Consider the following 26,361-nt stretch of genomic DNA (forward strand, 5'->3'; position numbering starts at 1 on the left):
TAAATTGCAGACAGTGTCAGATAAGCAAAGTTCTGTCCCTCTCAGCCTCCCATTCTTTTAAATTAGAGACCTCTGAGTCCATTTCCATTAGTCTTTTAATGTTAGCCTTTTAATATTTTCCAATAAGTGCTTTCAACTCAGCAATATACATATCATGCTTTCCTCATTATTATTGATCCATCAATAAATATACAAAAACCAGAGGAAGGGTGTGCTCTGAAAAGTCAAAGTAGCAATAACAGTGGTCATTGTACAGTACGAGAATGAACAATGAGCTATTCTTTGAAAACTCAAAGCAAATGATTTACACAAAGGCATACCTATGACATAAAGGTGAATTGACCATGTTATTCTTGTTCTTAAGTACATTTTGCGTTTCCAGAGAAGTCAAACGTTTCCTCTTGCCTATTCCTCTGATGTAACAGTATTGAATGAATGTTGGCTACAAAATCGATTCTTGGTCTTGTTATGAATCTCAATGTAAAACTTTTTGAAAGGTTCTGCTAGAAAAGCCAGTTCTACCAGGCTTGAAATATGGACTTGAAGGTGTCTTTTGTCTCATTCAATTTTGCACTCAGAGCTAAGGGAAGCCCTCAGGAGACATAAAAGATTTACAATTGCAGGAAAAATTACATCTTAAGCTCTTAGGTTGCTTTGCAAATAACTAAATGTTGGCCTCTAACTGTTATAAACGAGACCCAGTTTAATGACTTAGCCCAGTTCACCTGGAAAATCATTGGTGAAAATGACACGTAGTCAAGCTGTGCTTCCACAGTTATGCCCTTGAGGTCAAGGGAGTGAGAACACATCTTATTCCATAAACTTCAGGAAATGTTGCGAGGGTTTGCAAAGACTTGGGAAGCTCTCCATTGACAGTGGCCAAGGAATAGAAGCTCTAGAACTCCCTTATTTCTATCTGAAAAACAGAGGTATATCCAAGTGTGGGACTACAAAATAGGCTGGGACTCCTGTCTCAGCCTATTTGTTGGGAATGTCTAGAAGGGGTGGCTATGACATTTGTGTCACTATCCCTGTCTCCCAGGGGGACAGGTAGAGGCTGGTGTAAGCATTCTGAACCTTGTCCCAGAGTGGCTTGCTGCATTTCGGTTAAAGAGCTTGAGTGAGTCTGTCTGGGCCTCTGGCAGACCCAGGAAATCTCTGGGAAAACAAGGGGCACTTGAACACTAGTGGCAGTAACAACACATAGTGGCTTAATGTCCAGTTTCTTTCAAGTTGAAAAGAAAATAAGAAGAAAGCCAGACCACTGAATATGGAACTGGTCAGTGATGTTCATAGGAGAGAAAGGAAGTTTTTCAAGATTATGGGGTGAAACGAAGGGGGGCGGGTGAAGAGGGTAGACAGAGGAGGAGGAGCAGAGGCTGGGAATAGTGCAGGAAGTTGGTATCTCTCCTTTAAAGATATTCTTCTGTCTAAGCGCAGCCCTGATTTACTTGGGAGCTTTTCTTTCTGCTTTGTGGTCTGAGAAGCATTGCCTGTTAAGCATATAAGTTTAGGTAACAAATGACTTTTTGTGGGGGCCTGAGAAAGAAGATACTATTTAATAGGATCCTTGCTTTATAGATGCAATGGCTTCTATTACAAGCAGGCTTTGGAAGTTCTAGGACCAATCGGACACCCCGATGGATGAATAAATGCCACAATGGACTTGCAAAGTGGGAGAAAATATGGGGTTAGAGGATAAAGCCAGGACTCTCTTGTTTGGTCATAAACTTGCCTATCTGGTGATAAGATTCCAATGATGGGAATCCTTGTAACCTTTCGAGGGACTCCCCAGGCACTTAACTCCTCCTAAATAGCAACTGCATCAAGAACAGACACTCGTGTGTTATTTACAAATACAGCCATAAAAATGTCAAACAGGATCTACACTGCATCCTCTTCTCCCCTTGCCAATCTCTTTCATTTCCACTGGCTCCTCATCTTATTATAAGACATTGAAAGGCACTTCCATATTGCTTTTGGAAATCACTAATAGGGCCAGCATCTATGACATAGGGCCCCAGGACATGCAAACTTAATGTGACTTTGCAGGAGAAAACAGATGGCCATTAAACCATAAAAGAGGCTGAAGCTCCTCAGCTTACAATTCTGATTCCAAGACAGGATAGAAAACCTTTGGACAGCGTCAGAAACAAAACAGTGCTGCCTTCCTTGATCTTCCATGAGATTTGGCTGAGTAGGTCTGAGTGGGAACTCAGGGTCTCTGAGATAAAGATTTCAAAAGAATCGTCTTTACCATTCTCAGCTCTTCCTAATAAGTAGTAGAGACCCAGACAGTGCTGGTTAGAAACTGAAGGAACACAGCACAAAAGATTAAGATGGAAGAAGTACAGATGTTTATTATGAATCAGTTTTAACCCTTTTGTGCTTCTGACAAAGTAACTTTAAAAAATTATACTGATCAAAGGACCTCCAGGGTTTAATATTTCAAAAACACAGATAAATAGTTTACTACAGATAAATAGCTTCACCCTTTGGGTGTCTCCCAAAAGCATCTGAAAAATTTCCAGGAGGGTCTGTTTAAGCAGATGTGTAACCAGTACATCCCACCCCCCTACCTCACTGTAAAGCAATGCCCAGGGATTGGGCTGCTAGAAGGGCAAAATGGACCCATTCAAATTTCCTTCCAGGGACCAGGCCCTCTTAGCCATGGGGAATGTCCTTAGCTGATGGGGGAAAGGTTGGGGATCAGGACTACGTACGTGTGGCTTGTGTTAGAAGCCATCCATAGCACACCCAAGAAATGAAAGGCCTCCATGTGGGAACTGGAACGGTCAAATTCTTGCTGATTATTAATTGGACCCTAATTTCAGAAAGCAATGCTGTTTTCAAAAATTGGACCTGACTTTAAAGAACAAAACACAAAAAAACAATAAGGAGTAGAAAATTTTATGCTAAAAAAAAAATTCCCAATGAAACAATCAGTAGCACATTGCATCTGTTAAGTGTCCCAGCTCCCTGTAATGGTTATGTTTCCAACGGTTGTTTCTTTCCAAGATAATGGCGTAGGTGTTACACCCCAATCTTCATGTCCACATTCTGCAGGTTCCTCGTCTCATCAGCTGTCATAAACTGGTCTGGAGTTTCTGAGGACTCCTTGTTCACCAAATGCACCATTTCCTGAGACTTGCTGGCCTCTCCATTGAGTCCACTTGACTTTCTGTCCTCCACAGCTCCATTGCCATTGTTGATCACCAGCTTTTTCTTCTGCCCACACCTAATAATGTTAAAAAAAAAATGTATCATATGAGAAAGAGTGCACCAGATTATCATCATTATTGAGCACCATTGTGATGATCACTGTGGCTTATGATGGTCTTAGTGTGTGCCAAGTACTGTGCTAGGTGTCTTCTCTACTTTAACTTACTAACTCTTAACAGCCAGCACTTCTCAAAGTGAGGTCCCTGGACCAGCAGCAAGAGCATCATCTTGGAACCTGTTAGAAATACAAATTCTCAGCCCCACCCCAAACCTATTGAATCAGAAACTTTAGGGTTACAGCCTAGGATCTATGGTTTGCACAGTCAAGTTTGCAAATCAGCAACTACAACTCCAGGAAGTTGGTGTTGTTACTATCCCCCACTACAACTGAAGAAACCTTGGGGGTCAGAAAATTCACTAACTTCTCCCAAGTAACTCAACAAGTAAGAAAAGAGGATTCAAACCCTGGTCTGTCTGACTCTCAAGTTCTGATTCTCCTTCCATCATACTTTATAATGGAAATGTTTGTCTCTTTTAAGCATTTTAGCAGTTTCTGCAGATTTAGATAAACCATCAACATGATGATTGTAAATCATTCTGATTTGTATATTCAAGAAAGTCCCATGACTTCCTCTCCCGGTCAACACTTTGTCAGCCTTGTCAGTGTTATCACTGAATGTACCGGGCAGAATAAAACAACATTTTTCTAGAAGTATAAGGCCATGGTGATGTTTTCCTAACTTTGCTTAACTCTCATACAACCCTGATATAGGAAGTTTAATAACAGGACAAATTACCCTCATTACTTTAAGGTTTCTTAAACATTACTTAAGATTCAAATGCAAAAGAAAGTTGCTATGGAATAGCATGACCTTGACCTTTTCCCTGGTTACTGTCCATTGCTTCACCCCGCCCAGCCTGATGCAAGGCTTCCTCTTTCCTGTCTCACATCACTACTACACATACACGAGTCAGACTATGCTTAGAGGAAGCAAAGTTGCACAGCTTCACAACTACAAGCAAAATGGCGATGAAGGGAAGCAGATTACCTTCTGAATGCCAGATGCTTTACTTGTAATTTTCTGTAATTGTTACAAGAATCTTTCAAAGCAGCTATTGTTCCCATAATACAGCAGTGGCAACTGAGGCCAAAAGGGGTTTAATAACTTGCTCGAGTTCACATAGGGAGTAAGAATGACAGAGCTGATATTCAAATTCAGGCCTTTATGACCAAAGTCTGGGCTCTGCCTGGCTCTGTCAATGCTGCCAGCCATCTGGAGATTTGGAAACAGTATGAACTCAGAATTGTTCACTTTGCCTCTGGATATTTGGAGTAATAGTGAGAAAGCCTCTATTATTCATGATCATGGACCATTCCCTGCAGGACTGCCAAGGCCATAAACTTTAATCTCTTGTTTGGGGAAATAGAAATTATACCTCTTCAACAGGAGGTAGATTCTGTCTCCTCTGGCAGGAGGTTTAATGAGGGGTTGGGGGAAGGATGCTTGAACCGTGAAACAGATTCTTAGGGACCGGGAATACAGATGGAGTCCAGCAGGATGCATGGTCAAGAAAAGGGCCTTGGAGGCCTGGTGTACTGGCTAATGCCAGTAGTCCCAGCACTTTGGGAGGTCATGGTGGGTGGATCACTTGAGCCCAGGAGATTGTGATAAGCCCAACATGGAAAACCCAGTCTCTACTCAAAATAAAAAATAAGACAGGTGTGGCATTATGTGCCTGTAGTCCCAGCTACTTGGAAGGCTAAGGTGGGAGGATTACTTGAGTCCAGAAGGTTGAGGCCGCAGTGAGCTGTGTTTGTGCCACTGCACTCCAGCCTGGGTGACAGAATGAGACCCTGTTTCAAAAAAGAAAAAGAGGCTCACACCTGTAATCCCAGCATTTCGGGAGGCCGAGGCATGCAGATCACTTGAGGTCAGAAGTTTGAGACCACCTGGCCAACATGGTGAAACCTCGCCTCTACTACAAAAATTCAAAAATCATCAGGGCATGGGGGCATGTTGGCACATGCCTATAAGTCCAACTACTCAGGAGACTGAGGCAGGAGAATTGCTTGAACCTGGGAGGCAGAGGTTGCAGTGAGCTGAGATTGTACTACTGCACTCTAGATTGGGTGACACAGCATGACTCCGTCTCAAAAAAACAAAGAAGGAGAAAGGGGCTTGGAAGGCCTGGTTTTGAGACCTTACTGCTGTGTGATCTGGGGCAACTCACTTATCTCTCTAGCCTCAGTTTTGCATCAATAATATCAGGTTATTAAGCGTAGCAATATCATAGGATCGTGAAAAGCCCTTGAAACAGAGCATGTCACTAAATAAATGAGTCTATTATTGCTATTATCCTTGCTCTTATGAATGATGTGGGGTAAGGAAACTAAGGTTTGGAATAAGCACTTAGAATAGCATCTGGAGCACAGTAAGCTTTCAGGAGTGCTGTCTATGATTGCTAATATAACAAAAGCCTTACGAAATTAATTTTGCATGTTTCTCCTGGCTGCCTCCACCTACCTCGTTATATTTACTATGAAGAGGATTTAAAAGGCTAAAGTAGAATGCTGCTTGTATTATTTCAAATTCTCATGTCCCTGTGTTCTTTGGAGGAAAGCTGTCTAGTTAAAGTAATTTCCATTTGCCTATCCAATGGGTGGTTGAGGGATGTAATGAAAAATTGTGGGAAAATGATTTATGAGCATTAAAAAAATGTGCATGGGAGTGGGTGGGGATTAATGTTGTTCATCTAAACGAAACTGATCTTGACAGTGAATAATGTTTGACCTACTGAACACAGGAATATTGTGCTTGAGTTTTGGCTGGCCTGCATTTCCCTTTGGATTTATGTGTTTCTATCTGCCTGAGTTCTTTCAGGAGGGTAGGATGATTCTCATAAATAACTCATTCCAATATTCAGTGCTCTAGGCATCTAATAAGTACTTTTAAAAGAAATTCTAATTTTTAAATTCTTCTTAGCTATAGGAATTTAAGAAGGAACACTAGACCTGAAGGGGCTTCAGAGATCATCCAGCCCAGCTTCTTCTTTATGTAAACTGAACACCAAGTCCAAGAAGTCAAGGGTATTGTCCAAAGCCTCACAGCTAGTTATGGTACTTCCAGAATCACAGCTTGGATTTTCTGGGTTTTTGTTGTTGTTGTTGTTTGTTTTTTTGAGACAAAGCCTTGCTCTGTCACCCAGGCTAGGGTACAATGGTGCCATCGCGGCTCACTACAACCTCCACCTCCTAGGTTCAAGCAATTCTCCTGCCTCAGCCTCCCAAGTAGCTGGGATTACAGGTGTGTGCCACCACACCTGGCTAATTTTTGTATTTTTAGTAGAGACAGGGTTTCACCATGTTAGCCAGGATGGTCTCAAACTCCTGACCTCAAATGATTTGCCCACCTCGGCCTCCCAAAGTGCTGGGTTTACAGGTGTGAGACATCACGGCCAGCCACAGCTTGGATTTTCTGACTCTGAAGATCAGAGATCCTCATGGACCTGTGTCTTACCTTTATCTCCTCTTCCCTTAAATCTCAGGCATTAGCTGAGCACACAGTGTGGAAGGAGGCAGACTGGGACCTCACCAGGAAAGGAAGGGCAGGCTGGCTGGGGTTTAGAAACCAGGTAATGTAATTTTTATGGCATGGCAGAATTTATCTCAAACGATTTAGGTGGGTAGCTTAGCAACTGATCTCATGGCTCTTCTACCTGACAATCCTTAAAGATATTTAGGGATTTATTTTGCACTGTTTTAGAGCTATGCCATCCAATATAGTAGCCACTAGCCACATGTGGCTATTTGAATTTAAACTAATTACAAGTAAATAAAATTAAAAATTCACTTCTTCAGTTGAACTAGCCACAGTTCAAGTGCTCAGTAGCCACAAGTGACTAGTAGTTATATATTGGACAGTGCAGATATAGAACATTTCCATAATCACAGAAAGTTCTATTGGATAGCACTGTTCTAGACAGCAGGATGAAGTTGGGTGAGGTCAGATTACAGGGAGCTAGACTATAGCATAAGAGAAGGAAAACATTGGCCAGGTGCGGTGGCTCACATCTGTTATCCTAGCACTTTGGGAAGCTGAGGCGGGTGGATCATGAGGTCAAGAGTTCAAGACCAGCCTGGTCAATATGGTGAAACCCATCTGGGCATGGCGGAGTGTGCCTGTAGCCCCAGCTACATGAGAGGCTGAGGCAGAAGAATCGCTTAAACCTGGGAGGTGGAGATTGCAGTGAGCCGAGATAGCGCCACTGCATTCCAGCCTGGGTGACAGAGGGAGACTCCATCTCAAAAAAAAAAAAAAGAAAAAAAGAAAAAAGAGAGAGAAGGAAAACATTTCTAAATTATGGTGATACATAGAGGAGACCTACTGAGCGGAGTACAGGTGACCGCCTGCTGGGGTTTATAGAAAAGATGATTATTCCCATCAAAGTAAAGGCTGGTGAACACCTGTTCTGCACAAGCAGCATAGTAAAGTCCTGTTTTTTCTCCTCTTCAGACAAATCCAGTAGGTGTTTGTTTGTTTGAGACAAGAGTCTCACTCTGTTGCCCAGACTGTAGTGGCACTATTGTGGCTCACTGCTGCCTCCACCTCCTGGGTTTCAAGTGATTCTCCCACCTCAACCTCCCAAGTGGCTGAGACCACAGGCATGCGCCATTATGCCTGGCTAATTTTTGTATTTTTTTGTGGAGACAGGGTTTCACCATGTTGCCCAGGCTGGTCTTGAACTCCTGGGCTCAAGTAATCCACCCGCCTCAGCTTCCCAAAGTGCTAGGATGACAGGCTTGAGCCACTGCACCTGGCCCAAATAGAGTCTTTACAGGAAATCTTCTCTGGAGGCTCATCCAGTATCTATCAACCCAACTGACTCCTAAAATAATTATGTGCTCTCATAGAGAGGGAATAAAGTATGATTTCCCTTGGAGAGCTGTAATTCAAGGAGTCAGGTGACATGAGGAACAGCAAGGAAAGCCGTTGTGGATGACGGCAGGGGTGGAGAAAGCTAAAAAAGTAATAGAACCCACAAGCCAGCATCTTTAAGACAACGTGACTCACAGATCACTTCATCATGGAAGCCGCTGGGTCCATCCTTGTATGTCAACTTCAGAGACTAATGATTTTCTACTTTTGTCTTTTAACCATAATCTATGTAACAGTGCCTGGCACAGGGAATGTTCTCAATAAATACTAGCCAATTCAAATTCAAGAGGCCAATACTGTCACTGAACCTCAAAATTCTTTTAGAAAAGGGGTGATACTCCTTTCGTTTTTTTTTTTAATTTTTTTTACTCCTTTCGTTTTTTATCTTCTCTTTCTCCTTGCCAGGATTGATAGTCACAGAGTCACTCAAAAGATGTTTGCTGAATATTGAGCACCCATTGGAGGCCCCATTTTCAACCAGCCTTTCTTTGATGAAAATAGGATTCTGTATCTCTCTCTCTTAAATGTGACAGTCAAAGCAGAAAAGCCTCAGCCTTTGAAGGGGATTAGAAATGGGTTGACAGCTTTAGAATCACAGGGCCCATTAAGGGGCCTGTGCAGCTGTTAACCACCCTTTAGCTGTGTGGCAAATCTGTTTTCAATTATCAAATCAGGACACAGTAATTTATGGCGTCCAAGCAGCTACTTTCCCGGTGAGATACTCGCTGTGCAGGACCCTGTGTGTCCCTGTTTGCCGGTTGCCAGGGTGACGGCTGGTCTTGGGAGGAGGGAGAGGGCAGCAGTGAGGCTCCTTCTCTGCTGTCTGCTGCTGACAAGACACAGGCAATGTGGGAGATACCCAGCCCCAGTGTGTTGACTCCAGCTGCTCTTGGGGACAGCTGAGATGCTTCTCCCGAGGTCTCTCCCATGTAGGTTTCCCTAAATGTCGACAGCATCCGTGCCAGTGTTTCTATGGTGACATGTGCAAAGCTTATGGACTTTGTATGTGAACAAAAGTGGTGCATTCTAGGGCTTGGCAATAAAGGGCTGATTGCAAACAATAGAAAATTCATATTTAATTGAGCAAAAGTAATCCAAGGGAAAACAAGGAAGCTGAAGGGAAGTATAAAGACTCTTTGTAAAGGCTCCCCCAAATCACATTATTTAAATTCAACTAAAAAATGTCTTTCCGTTTAATCATAGGAGGCCTTTTAGACTCTTTTCCTCTCAGTTTTATTCCTCATACCGTCAGCTATCATAACTACTTTTAAAAATCATGCTGTCAATGGTATAGATAGCAACATAGCTATTTGACTGTTATATGGCAGTTTTATTAACTTGTACCAGTGTAATTATTATAACAATTATAACAGCGCCATTCGGTTTTCTCAGATAATTAGAGGCTGTATGGGCTGCCCATGGTGCTGGAATTAGCTGTTGGTTGCCTTCCAAAAACCGGTAAGAAGGAGTCCATAATTCTCTCTAGGTCTTCCCCCAGGCTGAGGGTCATTTTCTCACCCTGTGAGGTGATCTGGGGGTACAATAAAGGTGACCTTGCTTGGAAATACAGATTCTTTCACCTTACAAGAAACTACCTATAGGGACATTTACAAAAGGTTTAATATTCCTATGAATTATGTCCTGAAGAAACATACTGTATCTTTAAAGTGTCTTGGGTAACAAATTTAGATTTACACTTTTGGAGTGCCCCAGTTAAAGTTCATTTCCTCTGTTGCTAGAATTAATACTGTTTTATACTTCACTTTAGGTAGCATTATTTCTAGAACCTGTTCAAGTCTTAACCATGTGTGTATATATATATATATATATATATATATATATAATGTAAATAACTTCCAAACTTATAGGTCTTGGTTCAGGTAGGGAGACAGAGTGGCCTTCAAGAATATAAAAACAGCCCACATGTCAGTTCTAGGGAGGTGACTTCTTCATTTAGGCTTTCCTTAAAAAAGTTCTCTGTTTGATAGACCTCTTAACAGCAAGGAGGCCTATGAAACATCACTCTTCCTGTACTATAACCTGAATCTCTTCAACTATGGTTTCCATAAAATAGAAAGACATATCATTACAAAACACAAACAAGAGCACAAGCCAGAGCCTGCTTCTGGGATGGGTTCTTAAAGGTTCCCTGGGCCTCAGAGAGGCTATAGGGGATGAAGAATCACTGAATCCTTATGCAATATTTGTGCATTGTGAATGTATTTAATAAGTAGTTAACAAATCAATGAATGAGTATACACTTTTATGTGCCTTCCTGGTGAGATATTTCATAACTTTCATCAGATAGAGTCTGCATGAGGTTTAACCTTAAAAATATGTAAAATCATAAAGGATTCAACCACTACTTAAAAATGATGATCCGAACATCACAGGTGTCTCCATTCTCTAAACTCTGGGGCAGAGAAAGATGTCTTATGCTTTGCCATGCACATGAATCCCCAGAATCTCGTTAGGATGCAGACTCTGCTATAGGAGGTCTGGGCTTGGGTCTGAGGTTCTGCATTTCCAACAAACCCCCAGGGTGCCCAGGCTACTGGTTGCAGGGACTACACTCTAAGCAGCAAGGATATAAAGCCCAAATTTAAATGATGCCTTTTGCAAGTTGAAGGCCCCCCAGGACAGCCCCTTACCTTCTTCGACTGTTGACTGCAATGCAAACTGCAAGAATCAAAGCCAAGGCCAAGAGGGATGCCAAGATGATCAGCCATTCTGGTGTGAGTAAATTAAAAGACATGTGTAAGCTTCAGAGACACAGTTTGTAAAAACAAAAATGCACTTTATAATTGACCTAGGTCAAACAAGCACCATAGTCAGCACTGCAGGAGGGTCTAGCCAGTAGGCAAGTAATTCTGGAAGAACAATTTGTTGTAAGTATTTGTCCAATAGCCTTCTTGCTTTAATTTTTGTTTTTAATATAGAGTTTTGTTGCCCAGGCTGGAGTGCAATGGCACAATCTTGGCTCACTGCAACCTCCACATCCCAGGTTTAAGTGATTCTCCTGCCTTAGCCTCCCGAGTAGCTGGGATTACTGGCATCTGCCACCACGCCCAGCTAATTTTTTGTATTTTTAGTAGAGATAGGGTTTTATTATGTTGGCCAGGCTGGTCTCAAACTCCTGACCTCAAGCCATCCACCCGCCTCAGCCTCCCAAAGTGGTGGGATTATAGGCGTGAGCCACCGCGCCCGGCTCCTTGATTTAATCTTTTATCATCAGTCAGGATTTTCAAATCCCTCCAGGAGAACTATGTTTCTAAAAAACTACAGGATAACTTGTTGAATCTTGTAGATGCCTTTGGTATAATATTATTAAACAGATAAAAAGAAATGTATGCTTCTTTTGAAAGGAACATTTTTTTCCTGTATAAGAGAATCCACCTTACATTGTGTTAAAAAACAAAAACGGAGACAACAAAGGATTGGTTAAATAAATTAGGGCACCTCTATTGCATTATGCACTACAATATGAGGAGGAAATATTCAATGATATGGAAGCCACGGTTAACCAGTAGGCAATGTCTACTAAACACTGTGTAAGGTGTAATCATGTTTTGGTATATATTTTACATTTTTAAATGGCGGGAAAGATGTATATTAAAATAGTAATCATGGTATTTCTGGATGGTGAGAAAGGTAATAAGTGATTTATATATTCATTATTTTATTTAGTTGTATTTTTTCAAATGTCTTCAGCAATTATGTATCACTTGTGGGTTAATATTCTGCACATTTTGAAATCAGGCTCTCATTGGACTAAAATATGACTTGACAGCTCTACTAAATTCAGTTGCAAAGTGGGTTGTATATGTGTGCAATGAACCAGGGCTTGAGAAAGAAGAGACATGGAAAGTCTCATTATCTGTTTTCTTCTTGAAAACCTTGGTTTACCTCTGAGTTCCTGCTCTGCATACTTTCACCTCACCTTTTTCTGGTTTAGATGAATTTGGAGAGGGAGGTAGAGCCAGAAGGTGGGGAGACTGACAAGAGGGCACCATTTCTGTTCTTCCTCTCTACTCCTGCCCACCGTGGCCCTGGTCTCCAGCCCTGAGATGGCCCACCTGCACTGTCACTGGAGCTGGGAAGAATCTTGCTGCCTGATGACAGCTAAGGCTTCCCCTCTCCCTCCTCCGGGGCAGCCCACCCCTCTCTCTCTGCTCTGTCTTCAGGTATGCTTAGGCAAGCTGGGGCAAAGGAGAAAGGTGTATGCCACGTTCTTCTCTTTCCCCAAGGGAGGCTCAGTTTGGAGACCTCTGAAGAGGAGGGAATTAAAAGGGTAATTTACAACCTTAGGAGAACCCCTCCCTTTAGTAATTCTCCATGACAAATCAATTTTGATTCCAAGCCAAATAAAGAATTTGCAACAAATGCCTTGTCTTGATGCTTAGGAGAACCAGGTGTCCCAGCCTCCTCACTGCACATGTCACCCTTTCTGAAAAGTTTATTCTGTCCACATCAGCAGGCAGTTCCTCGACAAAAAAAAAAATGTAGCTGGGGAACCAAAAGAAAGTTTTCACTTCATCTGATATAAATGCCTCTTGTAGCCCCTCCCTGTCTGCAACTGTAAGAGGAAAAGTACATGCTTCACCTTGGACCCCAGAAATAAGGGGAAATTGGATTGGTATAAAAAGGACCTAAGTATGACATGGGGTCCTCTGGGTGATCATTCATTTGGGAAGAAAGCTTTCGTAACTAACATGGCACTTCTCTGGGACAGGCCAGGGACAGAGCTGCATAGGAGCTCAGCTAGTCTGCAGAACCCAGGAAAAGACTATTCTATCTTTTCCTACCAATAGGCTGTAGTACTCTCACTCATCCTTTAACTTGTGAAGAGGAACAATTGGATTCATACGTTGGGCATTGTGGAGAACGTGCTTTCAAACGGGTCTCTTCTTCCTTGCTGGGACATTCTGAGAAAGTTGCTTTCAGCGTTTTTTTTCTGCCTCACAGTTTGAAACTCACCTGGAATTTGGGGTGTCCTTAAAGGACCGGAGGTTGTGTTTGCCCCACCTTCTTGACTCCCATGTGAATGTCCTAAGGGAAAAGCAAAACAAAACAAAATCTCTCAACCAAAGTTTGAAATGCATAACTCTGAGTTCCTTGTGGAGCCACGAAAAGGGCTGCTCTCCACATTCTGAATCACTGAGAAGCCATTTATGGATTCAAGCTGCAGACGTTTATAAAGCATTACACAAAAGTAATATATTACTCAGTTTGATTAAGGCTAAGTTTGATTAAGGCTAAGGCTTGGTAACGTTATCCTGTATCAAGGAACATGAGAATGCTCAGCAGCACTGTTGACAGTGTTCAGGCTTTGGGGTCTAGAGCTGGCAACCCTGGATTTCAGTCTTCTTGCTGTCCGTTGCTAACTAGCCATATGTGCTGGGTCAATTTACCTTCTCCAAGTCTCCATTTTCACACTCGTAAGATGGGGATAATAGAATCCCGTTCATCACAATTTTACAGAGGTTTCAGGAAGTACACAGTATTGGTAGTTGTGTGTGGTTGTTATTTTCTATTTTTAATTTAGGACCTTGCTACTCAAAGTGTGGTCCCTGGACCATCAGCACAGGCATGTCTGGGGAGACTATTAGAAATGCAGAATCTTCCACCTCACCCCAAAGCTACCAAATAAGAATCTTCATTTTAACAAGACCCCCAGGGGATTCACATGCTCCAGGAAGCCCAAAGGGAACCTGAAAATCCCATCCAATAGCATCATAGGAGCCAACATAAACACTAAAATATAAAGAGTTTGGGGGCAGTGGCCCTTTCTGACTGTGAAAAATCACCCTATTAGAGTCCCTGCTAATATGTTACTGAAACGCACCTTGTTAGAAGAATCAACATTTTCTACTGCTAGAAAGCAAAATGAGGAAATGAACAAAATGCCTCAAACTGGGAGGAAGTATCACATGACAGACAATCCTCAAGTCAGAACTGGAGGCCGATCCAAATGAGTGAGACACAATGCTTCTAAAAGAAACTTATAAGAAGCCGGGCACAGAGGCTCATGCCTATAATCCCAGCACTTTGGGAGGCTGAAACAAGAGGATCGCTTGAGCCCAGGAGTTTGAAACCAGCCTAGGCAATACAGGGAGATCCTGTCCCTATTAAAAATAAGAATAAATAAGTAAGTACACAAACTTTTTTAAAAAAGAAACTTCTAAGACATCTTGTGGAAAGACTCATCAAAATTAAAGCTTCATGGATTTTAAAACATTCTTCCTCCATTGCTTCAAAACAAAATTCCACAGTGTCCCACCAAAATGAACTTTTTTTCCCCTACCAAATGGAAGCCCACTGTAGAATCCTGAAGATGACCAATGGGTGAAGATAGTGGGGCCTTAAATGAGAGCTTTCCTCAGAGTCAAACTTTAGACTGTGCACACGGAAATCTTGATCACAATGGTTATTTGGGGACAGGATGGCTCTTGTTTATGCAATTTAATGCTTTTGTTAAAACTTAAAAGGGAGCAAAGCAAGTTCCTACCAGACATCTGGCGGTTTCAACACCCCCCATCCTATGTTGACAATGGCCTTTTACTTTACAAACCTCCAAAACAGTCCAATGTCCTTTCCCGACATGCCTTCCAGTGTCCTTGGTGGTTGGCAGGTTTTCACCTGCCCAAGTCATGGGACATTGGCCACCTAAACTGAAAATCTTTGGCCTTGAAAACTCCCCAGGAGGTACAGTCACTCTCACTGGTTTTTTTTCTGACTCACAGAAGCTTTTGATATTTAAAAGTGAGGCCATTAATGGATCCTAATCTCTTTATTTTGATTTTCAAAAAAAAAAAAAAAGTGCTCCCAGCAAGAAAAGATCTGGGTGTATGTGCAACAAGACGAAACCTCCTGTTTGAACAATAGACACCTGCTCAGAAGCCAAACAAAAGAGACTGGCTCCCGTCCACCTGATTCTCACTTCAAGCAAAAGCCACAGAGGATGGATGTGAGACAGCAGGCCTTGCCTTGTGCTCTAGATGTCTACAAATCCAGCCAGGGTAGGACTGGCCACAATAGCAAGTTCCACAACGAGAAGCACTTGATATTCCTGTTGGGAGATGAGATGTAATCCGAGACATGTGCATAGAGATCCATTCAATTGTCTTCAATGGTGAGAAAAGCAGTCTAGCATAGTCTAAGCTTCCAAACTTTAATGTGCATATAAACCACCTGGGTGGGAGGCTATCGTTAAAATGCAGATCCTGATTCAGTAGGTCTGGGTTGGCCAGGGATTCTGCATTTCCAACAAGTTCCTAGGTGATGTCCATGCTAATGGTTAAAGAACCACACTCAGAGAGTGGCTGAGGTCTCTTGGTTTAGAGAGCATACCCTTTAATAATAACTCCCTACTGTTGCAGAGTACTTTCACAATTCTGGTACCCTGTCTTCCTCACAAGAACTCTAGGAAGCAACTGAGGTAGGTGATCTGATCTCCTTTTTACTAACAAGGAAACTGAGTCTAGGAAAGGTTAAGTGCCCTGCCTAAGGTCCCCAGTGAACCTGTGACTTTTGTCTCTATTTCAGAGGCATTTCTAATGAACCTCTACCTTCTAGTGCTCCTCCATAGAGGGTTATTATGGAAGCCATTACGTAACTATCCATCTTCCTATTTGTTTTCAATGTGTAAACATTTAAACCTGATTGTGAGCCTCACTCAAACTTGGGTATAAAAAGGGAGGACAGTAATTGATATGGCTTAAACCATTTACATGCGGGTCACCTGGATTTGTGATGCTCAAGGGGACCACAGTAAGGCAGTACTGGCAGCACCTCCCAGTAGGCCAGTAGTAGAAGTCATTAGTAAATCTACCTCATGTCAGACTTTTGCAGTCTGGGGTAAGGTTTTCAGGGGTGTGATCGGAATCACAACAAACAGGAGTCTATTTAAGAATGCATGCCTCGGTCGGGTGTCATAGCTCATGCCTGTAATCCCAGCACTTTGGGAGGCCAAGGTGGGTGGATCATTTAAGGTCAGGAGTTCAAAACCAGCCTGGCCACCATGATGAAACCCCATCTCTACTAAAAATACAAAAATTAGTCCAGCATGGTGGTGAACACCTATAATCCCAGCTATTTGGGAGGCTGAGGCAGGAGAATCACTTGAACCTCGGAGGCAGAGGTTGCAGTGAGCCAAGATCACGCCACTGCATTCCATCCAGGCTGGGAGACAGAGCGAGATTCCATCTCAAAAAAACAAAAACAAAAACAAAACAAAACAAATGCATGCCTGTCAGTAATTATGGTCATTATAGAATGCCTTCTCCAGACTGCTATGAGAAGTAACATGAGACCCCCAGGCTTGAAATGTGGCTCCATTACTCCCTGGTCCTGTCAACTCTGCCAAGTTACTTACCCTCTCTGAGCCTTAGTTTCCTCATCTGTAACATGGGAATAATAATAGTACTCACCGATGTCATCACAGAGTTTGTAGGATGACTGAATGATTTAATACTAGATAAACTCTATGAATTTCCTGATATTGACCTGTTCCTGACCCATAGTAATGGCAGTTCCATTTGGCCCAACCTAATATAGGTAAAGTGTTGAGAAAGATGCTGCTGGCACACAGTCAATTCCCAACAAATACCAGCAATGATATCATGTACCAGGATTACGCTAAATGCTTTATATTTATTCTACCATTTAGCCTTTGAAACAGTGTCCTATGACAATTCTTATTAATCCAAGTTTATTAGTTGAGAAATTTTGTCTCAGACCCTTTAAGCATCTTGCTCAGTTAATAATGCAGAGGGCTGGAATCGAACAGAGGCCATTTTTGCTACAAAACTCATGCTTTTAAATCACTCTGGTGTAGTGCAATGTTAAATTGGGACGCTGCCTGAATTCCACCTGAGGCTTTCAGATGCAAGGCTTTTCTCCAGAGCAGTAGTTCTCAAAGTGCAATCCCTGTCCCAGCAGTGTCAGCATTACCAGAGAACTGATGAGAAATGCAAATGCTTGGGCTCCACCCCAGACCTACTGAATCAGGAACTTTAAGGGTGGGGTCCAACATTGTGATTTAATAAGCTCTCCCTGTAATTGTGATGTATGGTAAGAAGGTTTGAGAACTACTTCTCTGGAGACACTGACTCATACTTCGTTAGTAGTCATCATCAGGCTCAAGGATTATAACAGTAAATGACTGAAGCCGTTTTGAACTCACCAGCTGATTCAGATCCATGAGTGGTATGGGAGTCCCCCCTGGGGTCGAATGCACCTTGGTCTCCTGTAATGAGCAATCAGGAAGGTCAGTACTGCAGGTTTCCACTTATACTCTCATCTGCATTTCCTTACGTTTGTATTCTTATGCAGCCTATCACAAAGTTAGTCTTTTTAAGGTATTTCAAAAAATGATGGCCAAACGTCCTTGAATGGGTCCACAATATTAATTACTGTTCATTGCTTAATCCACTGATAAATGACCTAGAGCTTTAATCAGAATTAAGGAAACTAGGGCAGCAAAGGCTCGGAAGGATGACCACAGGAAGTTCTGTAGAAACTTGGTTTTGGTAGAAATCCAAGAACTGTGATAAGGAACATGCTAACAAAAATATTGTAATATCTTTGCAGGTCTAAGGTTGAGACTAGACATTGTATATTTTAAATAAGGATGATATGAATTTGATTATGAGAAATGTAATCACTGGAAATGGGCGTACTCTGGTTTAGGTCATGAAACAATGAGTTTCCTTGGAGGCAAGAAATTAGTATGCAATAAGAAATCTTGGAATTGAATGATGGAAAGATTCAAAGAGAAAGGTCAGCTACTTATTTTCAGAAAAAAAATTGAAAATAAGTAAAAAGGGAAATGGTGAGATAGTAGCTAACATGAATAATGTGTATTGGAATATGGATATTATATAAGTTTAAAACAGTATTTTTTAAAAGTTGAATCTGTGTTTTCAACATGACTAGCTAATATAATCCTAAGTGCTCAAGGAAGGATTATCACCAGAAAGCTTTTGATTAAGACAAGGTCATGAATTGCTAAAATCTAAATCCATAAAACTCCTTCCCCACCCCCATTTTTCAAAAGTATACTGGAATCTTTTTTTTAATCACAGGATAATGCTTACATAACATGGCTACAGTTATTCATTATGAAGGCACCTTATAAGGAATCTATAGTAACCTAATCATCACCATTTCCTTGATTAGAGAAAGTGGAGGCGGGTGACACATAGTCACTCGTGTAATTATATTGAAGAGACAGATTGCTTTGTTCCTTGGCTGATGGCTAAAATAAATGAAAACAACATTTGCCGAAATGCCACACCAATACTCCCACTACCAAATCACCATCACCATCGAAACCCCATTATCATCACCATCACCACCACCACCACCACCACCATTGCCACCACAATTCCAAATGCTTTAGTTCTTTTTTTTTTTTTTTTTAAGGCAAGGTCTTGCTCTGTTTCCCAGGCTGGAGTGCAGTGGCTCCATCTCGACTCACTGCAACCTCCAACTCCTGGGTTTGAGCGATTCTCATGCCTTAGTCTCCTGAGTAGCTAAGACTACAGGTACCCGCCACCATGTCCAACTAATTTTTTGTATTTTTAGTAGAGATGGGGTTTCACCATGTTGGCCAGGCTGGTCTCAAACTCCTGACCCCAAGTGATCCGGCCACTTCAACAAATGCTTTAGTTCTTAACATTAAGCATAAAGACTGAGAAAAATGTATAGGTATAAATGAGATTTACATGAGTGTTTTTGAAGAAAACCATGAATGAGAATTGAGTCACTTAATTGTCTAATCCATGGAGAATTGTGGAAAATCTGTCTGTACCACTGTGAAGAGCAGAAGGAACCAGTGTCTGTGAATAGCTGAATATTAGTTTTGTAGAAAGCATTTATTCACTAACATTAGGCTATAAGCTTTCTAGGGTACTGTGACTATTAAAATTGTCATTTAAAATTTAAATTCACGGCCGGGTGTGCTGGCTCATGCCTGTAATCCCAGCACTTTCGGAGGCTGAGGTGGGTGGATCTCTTTAGGTCAGGAGTTCCAGACCAGCCTGGCCAACATGTTGAAACCCTTGCTCTACTAAAAAACAAAAATTAGCTGGGCGTGGTGGCACACATCTGTAATCCAGCTACTCAGGAGGCTGGGGCAAGAGAATCACTTGAATCCGGGAGGCAGAGATTGCAGAGAGCCGAGATCGTGCCACTGCACTCCAGCCTGGGCGACAGGGCAACCCTCTGTCTCAAAAAAAAAAAAAAAAAAAAAAAATTAAATTCATTAGGTTGCACAACAGGCTTTTCTTTTGCCAACAGAAATTAGGAAGCACTGTAAGATTTACTGAAGACTAGGCCGGGCGCGGTGGCTCAAGCCTGTAATCCCAGCACTTTGGGAGGCCGAGGCGGGTGGATCACGAGGTCAAGAGATCGAGACCATCCTGGTCAACATGGTGAAACCCCCTTTGCTCTAATAAAACACAAAAATTGGCGGGGCGGGTGGGGCGAGCCTGTTAACCCAGCTACTCAGGAGGCTGAGGCAGGAGAATTGCCTGAACCCAGGAGGCGGAGGTTGCGGTGAGCCGAGATCGCGCCGTTGCACTCCAGCCTGGGTAACATGAGTGAAACCCCGTCTCCCAAAAAAAAAAAAAAAAAAAAAAGATTTACTGAAGACTATTGACAGTGGTACTTGGAATTTTTAATAAGTGAGAGCAGAACAATGCTGAATAAAGAACTAAGGTGTGTAAGGGGCTTTGTCTTGCCAATATTGCTGAAGTTGGTATTTTCTTAGCTTTTCTTGAAGCTCTGGGGTAGGCCACCCAGAGAAATGAGGCCACACATGTGACATTCTGAATTTTCTGTCCCTGGATCACAACTGTCACCTGTTTTACTTATTGGGCTCTCATAAAATATCTATTCTTCTTTTTCTTTTTTCGGGAGTGGGGAGAGAAGATCTCTGCTCCAAAAGTATATATCTAAAGTCTCTAATCTTGAATACGCCTTAGTGATTGTGTTAAAAAGCAATTGAAAAACTAGTACTAGGAAGGCAGAATCTGTTTTTAATGTCTTCACTACAGTGGGCGTTTGCAAGTTCTCCTTTCTTCAGTGTTAATTTCTTAACACAAATGGAGAAGCAAAGAAGAGCAGAAGCAGAGACTGCTTATTTGAGAAAAAAAAGACTTATTCTAGGTCCGTGTCAAACTTAACCGAATAAATTATCTTCAGTCCTTGCTTTACTATAACAATAGGAGAAATGGTCCCTATTCATTAAAACTAGATTAAATCAAGAAGATTTTAAGTATGCATCAAAGCTAGAAGAGGTTTATCCATCACCAAAAGTAAAACTAATCAATCAATCACTGAAACAAGATAATAATTTCAGAGCAAAGATACTAGTATATAGAAATGATTCACCTGTAGGATAAAACTTTACTAAATAAGCAGCATATATTAGTCAAAGTAAATGGAATTGCTAATATTCAACTATTTTGACCTGCAAAAATATCAGTTTCATGTGGTTCAACTTGATATATCACAAGATAAGACAAAGAAAGCAATTTCATCATAACAGCCAAGTTGTACACATAATACACAAACACACACACATACACACACAAATGGAAAAAACACTGGCAAAAGGTAGTATTCTTTTATCTAAAATAAATCCAAGTTTATTTGCACTAGAATTGATAACCAATGATGAAAGACATTTCCATATCACAAGCTAGTCCAATCCTAGACTACACAGAAAACGGCCTCTGTAACATGAAAGTATGTATTGTTTCTCTACACAGAGAAAGCAAACTAGCTAATAAATAGCCAAATTACCTGATAAGGAGTGATTGACATTAGAGTTGGAATCTCCAACAGTAACATCAGTAACTCCAAAGGACCCAGTCTCAGCTGGGGTCCCTGGGATGAAGGTCCTGCTTTCCTTCGGGTCTGGGTAAGGAGAGGTGTAACCTTCCAGTAAAGTAGTTGAGGGTTCAAAATGACTTGAGTCTCTTCTTCCACCTCTGACATCATTTCTATCTGTGTGGAGGTGAAATCAATGATGAACCCACATTGTAATGTCACCAGACACCACGTGCTTGTCTCCAGAACACACAATTGCTGCAAAAGCTTTCCACTTGTTACCCATAAACAGGGAGGAATAGAGTGAAGTTCACCATACTATCGAACAGAATAAATATTTTTCAACAGACACCATCACCACCTGGACATCACTCAACAGAAGAGACTTTGGTTATCTTAATACCCAGAATTGGCATTTGTTGCAACATCTGCTTGAGTTATTAGGTAAGGCTTATGTCACTACAACAGTGACCTTGAAGTTGGCTGAAGTACTAGATAATCTTGAGTTCTTTCTCAATTTGATTCATTTTTAATGAAGTGGAGGAAGCATACCATTGGATTGAAAGATAAAATTTTGCTGCCCGCAATTAGAATAGCAAAGGCAAGGTTTCAAAGGCCTGAGGCTACTAATTTAATTATTCTTTTATTTTCCAGAAGGGATTCCTTTCGGTCATCAGCACCATGGAGGTACAGAGGACAAACGGCAAAATAATTTTAATGTGAGGAATATAAAGTGAAATAATCAGACATTTACACCAATTATAAATCAAAATGCAAAAGAACTGAAATCATAACAGTCTCTTGGACCACAGCACAATCAAATTTGAAATCAAGACTAAGAAACTCACTCAAAACCATACAATTACACGGAAATTGAATAACCTGCTCCTGAATGACTTTTGGGGAAATAATGAAATTAATGTAAACATCAAGAAGTTCTTTAAAACTAATAAGAAGAAAGATGCAAGGTACCAGAATCTCTGGGACATAGCTAACGCAGTAGTAAAAGGGAAATTTATAGCACTAAATTTAAATGCCCACATCAAAAAGTTAGAACGATCTGAAGTTAACAAAAATAAATAAATAAATCATATATAAGCAATTCATTATTGTCAAAACAAATTACTAACCCTGGAGTGAAAGAAACCCAACCTTTAAGATTAAGAAATGTAGTTTGCACTTAATGTACAAAGAGGTATATGAAACAGAAAAATCAGAGAACCGCCACCAGATGCACCTTTTGATTAAAAGTAACAGCATAACAGCAGCCAATGGATGCACCTCCACCAAAGACACTGCAAAAGCACCCATAATTTATTGATTCTTATCAATTGCTGAAGCCAACTAGGTTTTATAATTATTCCTTACTGCTTGATGTCAGAGTAGAAGTTGTTGGATGGTCTTTATCTTCTTCCAAGCCTTCATGTGATGTAGAGAAGCTCTGAGAATTACTCTGCTCTGTTTCAATGAGGGATGAATCCAGTGTTAATTTGAAGTGATGACACAAATCCTGTTATCTGCTAGCAGGGAAGATGTAGCTATCGCAGAGTCAGATGGGTAGGCACATAGGTTTGTGCACATCATTCTCCTCTGATAGATAGAAATATATGGAAGAATTCTATTTTCCCCCTAGTTGGTTCCAAAGACTCTATTTCTCAGTATACTCAACAAAGGTAAAGTGGCAAGGTGAAGGCTGAGCCAAAACTTTGCCTACCCTGGACTGTTCTGGTGCAATTGTAACATTGTTCCCAGTCACTTAGGAAAACCAGAGAACACAGAGATGAGGAAAAAAGAATCTTTCAGAAATCAAGAGCATCTAACTGCGTGTCAAGAAATGTGATAGCAGGGAAGATAAACAGCATGATAGCACGTAGTCTACTTGTAACCGCAAAAGAAAAAGAAGCCTATCTAGAATAGTCTGCTCAAGTAACACCGATCAAATTTATACAAGGCAATACTTAGCTACCTTGTGAAGGTCATTAAATTAAAGTTACCATTTTACTCCATTATTAAGCTTTTTAATTTCATCTGTGTAGGGGGATTCTCATGGCTGCACCAAGGAAACGCTTGCCTGGGCAAACACAGGGCCCTCAGTGATATATCTCAATTTGAGGTTGAACAATTGCCCATATCTAAAATCACCTGGACTGTTTCAAGTTTATTTCTTTTGTGTTCTTAAGAAAGGTACTAACCTCTGAGTTGCACGTGCAAAAACTTCATGAAGCACACCCATAAGCCATGCCCACCACCAAATAAATATTACAACCAGGAGAGACAGTCACCAAATCCCAAACCCAATGTCAGAATAAAAGCCAACAGTGACATAAAATGGAAATATAAGTCTTTCTTTGGCAAGGGTCATTTATAGGCTTATTTGTATCTTCTTTGGTGCTCAACACTGGCTATTTACATTGCTGACAATTAATACATGCTTGCTGATTTTTTTCCTTTGCCTACAGGGCTCATACGAAGGGCTCTGCCCATTATGTGTGACAAGCAGTAATGGGACCTTCTTAATTACAGATATTTTTTCTTTTTCTTTTTTTTTTTTTTTTTTTTTTTTGAGACAGAGTTTCACTCATGTTACCCAGGCTGGAGTGCAATGGCGCGATCTCGGCCACCGCAACCTCCGCCTCCTGGGTTCAGGCAATTCTCCTGCCTCAGCCTCTTGAGTAGCTGGGATTACAGGCACGCACCACCATGCCCAGCTAATTTTTTGTATTTTTAGTAGAGACGGGGTTTCACCATGTTGACCAGGATGGTCTCGATCTCTTGACCTCGTGATCCACCCGCCTCGGCCTCCCAAAGTGCTGGGATTACGGGCTTGAGCCACCGCGCCCAGCCAATTATAGATATTTTTTCATATTCTTCTAAGAAATTACGAATGACTTTAGGCTGAGCTCTAGGACATCCCTGCATGTATAGTAGAAATTAAGGCTACTAGAAATTGACCATTTCTTAGTGATAGAAAGAGATACTAGCAAATTTTTTGTTGTTGTTGTTCCAGGGATCCTGCCACCTTTGTTGATTGTCAATAACATGCCTTGCCTCTCCTCTAAGAACTGATGTAATTTCTAGGATTATCTGGCCCCAAAAATGTCTTTTCACAACCATGCAAGCAATCCTACCCCTATTCTGCATTTGCTGGAGGAAAAATGGATATTAAAAGGAAATGGTCAGTTAAAACATAGAGAAATCACTATCCTAGAAGTAGGCTTGTGTTTCACTGACATAACTACTTAGAGAATGAAAATGGAGTTGAATAGAGTCCCACATTTTTTTTAAAACACAAAGTCATTGAATCTGGAAGGCACTAAGAAATGAAGGCAAAATCAGGTTGAGAGACTTGTACAAGAAATAAAGACAACAAAGACAGTTTCACACACTGGGCTGAGCGGAGCCACATAGAACTAAATGCACCATTCCACCACCAAAGCTCTGCATCCTGGCTAAAGGGAATTAAGAGATGAAGCAGGAATACAAGTCAACAAAGGGGCTGAGCATCGTTATCCTTACGCGTTGTCATTGGAAGAGGTCCTGTCCTGTCCAAGTCTTCCACCAAACCTGTATTTGGATCTGTAGTAGGCTGAAGCGTTGTACTATGACTGGAATCCATATCTGAAGGAATCAATATTAGTGTTATCACTTGGTTTCCCAAACCACTACGAAGGTGGTTTATGGTCTACAACAGATTTTTTAAAATATTTCACATCTGGCCAAGAGGAAAGAAAGCACATGTTGATGATATCTCCAGAACTGAGATAGATTATTGTTTCTTTACAGAGTACCACAACAAGTAACTGGCCTTCCTTGAAGAGCTGAGTTATGTGAAATCTATGATTCATGTTTGTTTTTGCTGAGTCTAGAAGCACTCTACATGAGCACATGATGGAACACCCAAATCGTGCAGAGAGACAGAAACATTGCCTTTCTTACAGAACATGCAATCTGACACATGGAGAAAAGTCAAAGTGCACTGACTCAGGCACTATTTTACCCCCTCCCTCTTACCAACCAAAGGGGCTTTTAAAAATGGCCCTCTTCCCCCTTTAGTCTTTTTCTTTTCACAAAGTGAATATGCAAATAAACACAAAATCATCACCCAATACCACCTAGGTGGAGTTACAGGAAGTATACAGGGGCAAGAAATAAGAAGCAGTGGATGTCACCAAATTATTCTTCCAGGAAACTCAAGTTTAAGGAGTCTTTAAAATTTAACGTGTACAATGTTGAGTAGTGCAGAAATTTCACTGAAATACTTGCAAATGTTGTTTTTAATAGTGATTACAGATCTATTCTGCTGAAATAACAAGTCTTGAGTGACACAGAGGCCAAACAATTCATAAACCCCATCAATATTGATGGCTCTCCAATCCAGTCAAAATCCATCCACATCACTGCCTCTGGAGAGAGCTAATTGGTTCCAGCAAAGCAGCAGAATACTGGGTACCCATGTCTGCACTGCAGCCTTTCAACACTAAAATATTCAAGATCTTTGTAGGACAAAAATGTGGTGACTCTCCTATCCCAGATTTCAAACAAGAGCAAGGGCTAACCTGAATCAAAGCCACAAATGGACATTCTCCCAGAAAAAGTCCCACTTGATGATGGGCTCTAGACTCTTGTTTATCTTCCCTCTTATAAGTAGAGTCCTTCAAGAGGTACCACACCATTGTGTAGTTGAAGCCAATTGTATTGTCCTTGACATCTTCATTAATTTAATGGAATCTCTTTCTCTTCATCAGTACAGAGACTTAATATTGATTCTTAAGATCTTTGCCTATCTTGGTTTTCCCCCATGGGTGTCCTCAGAGCTCCAGCTGCCATGTGCAAACTCATGTGTGCTGGGCCTAGCCATTCAAACATATCTTCCTTTGTGACAAATGGATCCACTCACTTGACATATTCATTCCTTGGCTTTTCTTCCTTCATGTTTCTCCTTACACAAGTCTCCTTCTTAGAAAAACTCCCACCCGCCCCTCCACCCACTTCCTTTCTCTGACCATCCAGGTTTTTAAAATTTTTTATAAATCAGGTCCGGTTCACCTTTCTGTGATGCTATGGTAGGTGAGAAGGGGTTCTCAGAATTTCTTTGGTGTTCATTATCAGCAAAATTCATTTCACATCTATTACTTACTGCCTCATCCGCTATATTTTAAAATAAGTATCTTCTTTTGCCAACTCTCCTGCCAAATTCCTTACTTTCAGCTCAAGTGTTCAAATTCAGATGAATATGCATATCACTCCTACCAAGAAAATGAATTTTTGAAGAACCTTAAGTCCTTCAGGAAAGTAGGCTGGTCTAAAACTAAGGGCATGTATCTAGAAAAATAGTGAACAGTCACTCAGTGGATTTCAAAAACAT

General features: G+C 41.2%; 1 protein-coding gene across 20 annotated transcripts in view; it reads right to left on the reverse strand.

Moving 5' to 3' along the window:
* Positions 1 to 77: 77 nt before the first annotated feature.
* The window catches only part of CD44 (CD44 molecule (Indian blood group)), a 94,405-nt gene continuing 68,121 nt past the window's right edge, over positions 78 to 26,361 (reverse strand). For 14 of the 20 annotated variants that reach the window (XM_032283581.1, XM_032283571.1, XM_032283570.1 and 11 more), the window contains 7 exons: positions 24,513 to 24,614; positions 22,365 to 22,454; positions 20,970 to 21,173; positions 17,344 to 17,406; positions 13,137 to 13,208; positions 10,811 to 10,889; positions 78 to 3,238 (listed from right to left, as the gene is read on the reverse strand). In XM_032283581.1, the coding sequence (XP_032139472.1) occupies positions 3,034 to 3,238; positions 10,811 to 10,889; positions 13,137 to 13,208; positions 17,344 to 17,406; positions 20,970 to 21,173; positions 22,365 to 22,454; positions 24,513 to 24,614 (815 nt within the window). In that variant the 3' untranslated portion in view covers positions 78 to 3,033. The remainder of the gene's footprint in view (positions 3,239 to 10,810; positions 10,890 to 13,136; positions 13,209 to 17,343; positions 17,407 to 20,969; positions 21,174 to 22,364; positions 22,455 to 24,512; positions 24,615 to 26,361) is intronic. The other 6 variants (XM_032283584.1, XM_032283573.1, XM_032283568.1 and 3 more) reach the window with 5 other exon arrangements.

The sequence above is a fragment of the Sapajus apella genome, unplaced genomic scaffold (assembly GCF_009761245.1).
Source record: "Sapajus apella isolate SASKATOON/1434 unplaced genomic scaffold, GSC_monkey_1.0 scaffold14, whole genome shotgun sequence".
NCBI classification, from domain to species: domain Eukaryota; kingdom Metazoa; phylum Chordata; class Mammalia; order Primates; family Cebidae; genus Sapajus; species Sapajus apella.